The sequence below is a fragment of the Rutidosis leptorrhynchoides genome, chromosome 4 (genome assembly GCF_046630445.1).
Source record: "Rutidosis leptorrhynchoides isolate AG116_Rl617_1_P2 chromosome 4, CSIRO_AGI_Rlap_v1, whole genome shotgun sequence".
Lineage (NCBI taxonomy): Eukaryota > Viridiplantae > Streptophyta > Magnoliopsida > Asterales > Asteraceae > Rutidosis > Rutidosis leptorrhynchoides.
In genome coordinates this window covers 41,582,163-41,590,516 of record NC_092336.1, presented here as the reverse complement: position 1 = coordinate 41,590,516, position 8,354 = coordinate 41,582,163, and the positions used below count along the sequence as shown (strand labels likewise).

At 34.7% G+C, this 8,354-nt stretch overlaps 1 protein-coding gene across 1 annotated transcript; it reads left to right on the top strand.

The window, feature by feature from the left end:
* The first annotated feature begins 1,264 nt into the window (after positions 1 to 1,264).
* Positions 1,265 to 4,032, top strand: LOC139839419 (wall-associated receptor kinase 2-like). Its single transcript, XM_071829480.1, has 3 exons — positions 1,265 to 2,232; positions 2,320 to 2,481; positions 2,717 to 4,032. Exons 1-3 carry the CDS (start codon positions 1,371 to 1,373, stop codon positions 3,931 to 3,933), a joined length of 2,241 nt encoding a protein of 746 aa, XP_071685581.1. The 5' UTR covers positions 1,265 to 1,370; the 3' UTR covers positions 3,934 to 4,032.
* The last annotated feature ends 4,322 nt before the right edge of the window (positions 4,033 to 8,354 follow it).

The following is an 8,354-nucleotide window of genomic DNA, read 5'->3' as shown; positions in this document are numbered from 1 at the left end:
AAGTTTGAAATCGGATAAGTAATTGGGTCTGGTTAGGATTTGTTTGTGCTAAAATGTTCTGTGTTTCACATTTTTTCAGTTAAAAACACATTCTATTTGCTTGTTTTTCAGTCAAAGACTACAAGTAGGAGGAAGAGTTATGACTTTTTCCAGTTCAAACAAACGAACACAAAATTTTATTTTAAAAAATCTGCAGTAGTAACAGCCGACAAATGAGCAGTATGGGTAATAAAACAAAATATATAATTGAGAGCACTCATTGTTCTTCCTAATTCTACTTTTTCACCTACGGCAACATATCACATTTAGCTATCTTAAACCACACTAGTAGCTAATATATATAATATATAATATAATATATATCAAGTATAATTAAAAAAAAAAAATAAAAGAGAATTTACGTAAATAAACCTTTAAGAGTTTATGAATATAGGAATTCATTCAGGCTTGTCTGAGTGGCCACCGAGTTGCCCAATAAAGCACACCACCCGGGTTCAATTCCTGGCTATGCTAAATTGTTCAAAAAAGGAGTGTGACTAGAGGGTGCGCATAATGACAATTCACCCGGTACCAGGTCTCGCGCTCTGGGGGCTTGATTACCCGAGGTTTTACCTTCTATGAGGGAGCCAATGTGCTTATTCATAGGAGGGTTTCCTCGCTTAAAAAAAAAAAAAAAAAAATTACCTGTCAACTTCGGCTTCCACACCACTAGCATTCATATGGGCCACATACATTAATGATTAATCCAAATTTGAATATCTTTGAATTCTTCAACAAATTTTTTAATTTAAAAAATTGTTAAAAATATAGTTAGTCAAATAAAAATAATAGAACTTGTATGATACTACCAATTGAAATTAAATATTGTTGTCTTTTTACTGTTCAATGTAAAATGTAATTATACAAGAGTTTTTTTGTTTGTTCAGATTATCATGGAACGACGATTATTTTTACTTAGATATATGCAATTTTGATTGGTTTACCCTTTCACCATTTTTTGATCCTTTATCTCATCATCTCAAGTTATGTTACTTGTGATATTTGAGCATTAGACTCCTTGTAAGTTGTAAGGATCGCATGACGTTAACGCCTACTCCCTCTTGTGATGGTTTTTATATGATGAATATGAATGGGATAATCTAATTACTACTCCGTATTATATTCTAATGGGTCACTAGAGGTTCAAAAGACCTTTTCAACCATTAACTATGTCTCTTCAAATTGTATACTCCGTATTTAATTAATTAGGAGCCAAATGTCTCACTCGTTCTCGTACAAAAATGAACAAGTCTTCATGTTGAAGTTCATATATAAAATCTTCATAATCATCCCTCCCCAATCAAAACCTCAATATCACAAACAAAACAACTATGAATCTTCAAATACTATTAGCAACCATAATAACAACTGCAGCTTTGTGGACATCGAGTGGACAAAATGGACCAAATTGTGAAACTTCATGTGGCAATGTAACAATTACATACCCATTTGGTTCAGGTGAAGGATGTTACTATAGTCCCGATTTTCTCGTAACTTGTAACCGATCATCCGGTGTACCAATTCCTTACTTTGGTGATAGCACAGGTAACGTTGTTATTTCAAATATGTCAATAAACCAGAGTGAAATCGAAATTATGATGTTTGTAGCCAGTGATTGCTACAATACTTCTGGTCAAGAAAGTAGATCCCGTCCCTCTTTAGCCTTATGGGATTTTAGAATCTCGACCAAGAACAAGTTTGTAGCTATTGGTTGTGACACACAGGCGGTATTTAGTGCATCGAGAGACTCGAGAGCGAATGCGACTGACGCTACTGGATGTATTTCTATATGTGGTCAAAATAGTCTTATCACAAATGGATCTTGTTCGGGAGTTGGGTGTTGTGAAGCTGAAGTACCGGAAGGAACGAAATCTTTTCAAATATCAATAAGTAGTTTTAATAACCATGCGAATATGACGGATTTTAATCCTTGTAGCTATGGTTTTTTTGTTGAAGAGGGGAAGTTTAGCTTCTATGCGAATTATTTGCGCGATTTCAGAAGTGTAGATAAGATGCCTATGGTACTTGATTGGGCAATCGGTAATTTGACTTGTGATGAAGCAAGTAGGAACAGTGATAATTTCTTATGTAAAGGAAACAGCGAATGTGATCGAGATTACGAAGGTCCCGGATATCGTTGTAGTTGCGTTGCGGGTTATGAAGGCAATCCTTATCTTCTAAATGAGTGCAAGAGTAAGTTTTAGTTCAATTTTTTGGATCCTAATTTATATTTCTCATTAACTTGATATTAATAATTTAATATTTTTTGTTCGATTTTAGATATTGATGAGTGCAAACGTGGTAAACATGACTGTGAACATGAATGTGAAGATACAGAAGGTAGTTATACTTGTTCTTGTCGAAAAGGTTACTCTGGAGATGGTAGAAAAGATGGAACAGGATGCACAAAAGATGAATCAGTACTTATAAAAATTGTTATAGGTATGTAAAGTTTATGAAATGTGTAGTACTTAATTAAGACAGTGAGTTATGATTAACTTGGGTTGTTTACTTTTATTTTGTATTAACTACTATTTTTATGCCTCAAACAGGAAGGGTCTCTGATTCTATGACTCCTAAAAACAAACCATTTTTCAGATTAAGTGATAAAGAAACAACAATTTTACTTACTGAATTAAGCGGAAAATAAACATGCCCTAATGATGTTATGTTGCAGGTGCCTCATGTGCTGCAATATTTCTACTTATATTCGTGACATGGTTGTATTTGGGACTAAAGAAGCGAAAGCTTATAATGCTTCGCGAAAAATTCTTTAAGCAAAACGGCGGATTAATGTTGCAGCAACGAATATCTGGCGACGGGGGTTCTCAAGATCGAGCGAAAGTCTTCACGATTGAGGAGCTTAAGAAGGCAACTAATAACTACGATGAAAGAAGGATTATCGGAAAGGGTGGGTATGGCACAGTTTATAAAGGTGTTCTTTCTGATAACAGAGTTGTTGCAATTAAGAAGTCGAAATTAGCAGATCAAACCCAAAACCAGATCGAACAGTTTATTAACGAAGTGGTTATCTTATCACAAATCAATCATCGAAATGTGGTTAAACTGATTGGATGTTGTTTGGAAACTGAAGTTCCGCTATTGGTGTACGAGTTCGTTCCAAACGGTACACTTTCAGATCACATTCATAAAAATGGTAAATCGTCGAGTGTAACTTGGGACGTTAGACTCAGAATAGCAACAGAGACAGCGTCAGCACTTTCGTATTTACATTCTGCAGCGTCTGTCCCGATCATTCATCGAGATGTGAAACCTGAAAATATACTTTTGGATGAAAATTATGTAGCAAAAGTGGCGGATTTTGGAGCGTCTAGGCTCGTTCCTATGGATCAGATAGAGTTGGCTACCATTGTGCAGGGGACATTAGGGTATTTGGATCCTGAATATTTGCAGACGAATCAGTTGACAGATAAGAGCGATGTTTATAGTTTTGGGGTCGTATTGGTGGAGCTTTTAACGGCCAAAAAAGCGCTTAGTTTTGATAGGCCAGAGGAAGAGAGGAACCTAGCTATGTATTTTCTATCTTCTTTGAAAAATGGACAACTGTTTAATGTTCTTGATGAACATTTGCAACTAAATTATGTTCCTAATGAGATGATGCAAGTTTCGAGACTTGCAGAGAGATGTTTGCGCGTTAAAGGAGACGAAAGGCCGAGTATGAAAGAAGTAGCAATGGAGTTGGAAGGAATATTGGCATCAATGGTACAAAAGCATCCATGGGTGCAAAGTGTATTGAAGGAAGATGAAGGTGTGCATTTGCTTGAAGAAGTAACAAATGAATATGAATGCAAAGATGAGGCTAATGTGATGAACTCATGGAATCCTGATAGTATGAATAAGCAAAGTATATTTTCCATTGCTAAAGGTAGGTAAAGGTAGAGAGACTTGTATTGCTTTAAAAATGTATATAAAATAAAATAGTTAAGTTTATGTGAAGGTGATCATTACACTAATTCAGTTTTGTCGTCATAAACCACTAAAATAATTCTTTTTGTTTATTTTACCTTTCATTAATTCACTTGATAAATATAGTTATTAGGGAAAGGATAAAATTTTCCCAAAAAAAAAAAAAAAAAAAAAAAAAAAAATTGTTTTGGTAAAGTATGTGACAAATATAATATGGTGGAAGAATCACTTTACGTATCAATACACATATATATGTAAATCTTGACTAAAAGGAATAGATATTATGTTGGATTGTTTCTTGTTTGGTTTTATTAAATTTTTTTTTTTTTTTTTTTTTTTTTTTTTTTTTTTTAACGAGGAACCCCACTATGGGCCAGAGCACATTGGCCCCCCCACCGCAGGTAAACCCCGGGTAAACGGCAAGCCAGCCCTCCACCGCTACCAGGTAAGGCATTCTCCAGTTTGGTCATTAAATGCGGGCACCCCTTAGGATTGAACCCGAGACCTCCCCTTCATTGAAAGTGCTGGTGGCCACCCAGGCTAGGCCTGGATGGTTTGGTTTTATTAAATTGATTGTGAAGAATATAGATTTTTCACATAATCCTTTTTAAAGAATTTGAAAGAAAGAACAGATCAATAAAAGTATTTAATATATGATATTTATTAAAGGTATTAGCATGAACTATCAATTAAAAGGTTATTTGACTCAAGTTTCTCCTATACAAACTTTAAATGCGTTCGCCGATATTCGAAGCGTTCCCGCAATCACTTTGGTGCTTTGTTTATAGCCTTTTTAGGTTAAAGACAATAATCCATACATTCTCATTATCAAGATTCAAGGCTATTACTTTTACATCTCTGGCAAATTCAACCATTTCTCTTAACCTGAAAATGTTGGATTTGGAGAAGATGATGACAAGTAACTCGTGAGGATCTATATACAACTACGACTATTGAACATCTTACTAGTTGAAAGACCCCTGTTTTACGGGTTTTAAAAAGTAATATTATTGAAAATTTCTTTAGTCTTAACACAACTACCGCCGCAATTCTCTAGCCATAATTCCAATTAAGCAACACATATGGAGTATTACCATAAGACACATTTATATACCTTGAGTAAAAGTTATTAAAAAATGTTTGTTTGATTGTTGTATTATCAGAATTTTTCCACATACGTAATTTGCTAACGATAAGTTCACCGTCAAAATGATGTATTCACTAAAGTTATGTATCAATTATTTGTATTGTACAACATATTAATTATTAACATAAGAATGTATTTCTCTCTCCCACTATTTTTTTTTTTTTTTTTTTTTTTTGCATTGGATGAAAATTTTTGACCACCCTACCAAATTTGCTTCAAGATCAAAGTATACGATGTTGCCAAACGTTTACTTTATCTATTTATGGAAATTATACGGAAATCATCACATATTTTTTTAGGTACATATAAATTGGTTTTGTAGCATCTGCTGATGATAAAGATCAAGTCTTCATCATCTCATATGATGAAGATGCATAAACTTGTGTAGAAATGACAAAGGTTGAAGCTTTATTGGGTTTATGCAATAAAGAGGCAACCTTGATGTTCAAAACTTGTAGAATGATAGCTTTTACTCCTAGTTGTGTGTTGATGGTTGAAACTTGGTCAAAGTGATGTTAAAACATCAAAGATTTGTACACTTGAAGCTTACACGCATCAAGGATGAGAACCGTGATGAGCATCAAGCACCAGGAAACCCACCGGAGCACTTGTTTGCTATTTTTCGAGGTCTGATCAGAATCCTGGACTTTTGGAAAATTGATTTTCAGATAGTTCATTTCGAGTATATGACTTTTCGTTTAGACCTCGCCTAAATCCGATATACGGTTTAGGATTTATAGTCTTCCGAAAGTCACTACGCCTTTGTAACGACGTGCTGAAAATTCTGACCTACTCGCACTTAAACCGTCTCCACGGTCAAACGAAGACGAGTTAGGTTCTGAAAATTGGACAGCGGTTAGAGGACTTACATACGGAGCCTTGGGCACTGACCACGCGTCTTTTCGTTTTATATAGAGGTCGTAACAGCTGTCCAAAATCAGCCTTTTGTTTCGATCTCTATTCTTTTTGAAAACTTACTTTATCTTTTACGAATGATGATGACAATGATGATACTTAAGAGTTAATTTATTCACTTTTAAACCTTTTGGGACAATATACTGACTTAGTGACCTTTGACTTAGGTAGACGACCTTTCGAACCGACTTACTACCTGCACACTTTTCATATCGACTTTTACTGCTTATTCACTGTGAGTTATAGCTTCCCTTTTTACTTTACTATTTTTGGGACTGAGAATACAGGCACTTTTTATGTTTTACATACTAGACACGAGTACTTAAACTTTATATATGTGTGGGTTATATAACGGCACAAAGTTTTCCCTTAGCACGGTAACGTTTAATCATTGGTTTTTGAACCGGTGAACGCGAATATTAGATATGGATCCATAGGGTTTGACATCCCTACTCGGGCTAGTCGAGCTAGCATTTAACGAGTGTTTGATACTTCGATAACATACGCACTCGCCAAGTGTACTTTTAGGGGGTGATACTATTATTACGTTAAGTTAGTTACCGGGTGCCCACGGATAAGCATATACTTTTCATACTGTTTTGAATACGAAATCTCGTGGTCTACATTACATTACTGAATACACACTATAGCTCACCAACATTCGTGTTGACCTTTTAAGCGTGTATTTCTCAGGTGCTTAGACGTCGTTTCTTCCACTGTTAGACTTGTTGTCTTGGTGTTTTAGACTTGCTGTTACAGACTCGTTGTGTTAGACTTTCGCTGCATTACTCAGAGATGTCTCAATCATGGAATTTTTATTTTGCATTCGCAACTTATGTTATTTTGAATAATGACTTTGTAACGACCTTTGTGTCACATTACCTTTTGTAAAATGTTATCCTTTTTTAATGCAAAACTTGTTTTAAAATAGCATGTAGTATTATACCGTGTAATGGACCTGTTGTTGACGATTTGTACATGATGGTTTTGTACGTGGCATCACAACTGATCCATTATCAACAATAAAAGCTGCTTATGCTATTTGTCTAGAGAAGAATCTCATGGAGATTCTTCTATTTCTTCAAATGGAAAGATTTAGTCATCTGCTTTCTTTTCTAAAGTCAATCCTAATACTTCAAATGCTGTTAACAGTTACAATAATTCTGGATTCAAAACAGGCAAAGGTCCTAATCCCAATTTGAAATGTGCTAAATGTAATAAAACTGGACACTCAGTTGATAAATGCTTTGAGATTGTAGGTTATCCTGCTTGGTTTAAAGGAAGGAATAATCCTAACAATAACACAATTAATGCAAACAATAGGATTTCTGGTTCTTGGTCAAATAATAGTAGTAATAATAACCATAATCCTGCTACTAAGTCTTTTGCTAGTAATAGCTGTGTTACAGATAGAACTACTCAGTTAACTCTTTCTGAGGATTAGATATCAAAGTTAGTTTCTTTATTGAGCAATAGTGTAAGTGAAGAGCCTAAAGCTAACATGGCAGGTAATTGTTTTCACTCAAATATGACAAGTAGTCATTTTCTTTCTTCAATGACACATAGTTATTTTAGTCTAAATAAGTCTGGATGGATTATAGATTCAGGAGCCAATCAACACTATGTAAATTCACATCATCATCTACATAATTTGGTTGATGTGTCTAACTTAAGTCTTGTAGTTAATCATCCTAATGGATCATTAACTACAATAACTAAAATTGGTGACTGTAAAATAACTCCTAGTGTCACCCTGTTTGATGTTCTGGTAGTTCCAAAGTATGTTGTAAGCTTACTTTCTGTTAGTAAGCTTGCTAGGGATAGTAAGAGGTTTATTTGTTTTGATGAGAATATGTGTTATATTCAGGACTTGCCCCAAGGCAAAGTGATGGGCAAGACATTGGGGACTAGTAGTGTTCATGGTGGACTCTATTATTTTAATGATAAATCTAGTGAGCATAGTGTTACTAATACATCTATTCACATGAATACTTGTCTTTTGTCAAAATATACATGGCATCATAGATTAGGTCATCCAGCTGAACCTGTACTTATTGTTCTTAAACACAAATTTTCTTTAGAAATGAGAAGCTAATGCCATATGAGGTGTGTCACAAAGCTAAACAGACAAGGGATCCTTTCCTTTTGAGTGATCATAAGACCTCTGATATAGGTGAACTTGTTCACTTAGATCTTTGAGGTCCTTATAAGGTCACTACAAGAGAAGGATACAAATATTTTCTAACCATTGTTGATGATTACTCTAGAGCAGTTTGGGTTTTCTTATTAAAACAAAAAAGTGATTTAGCACAAAATATTACGGATT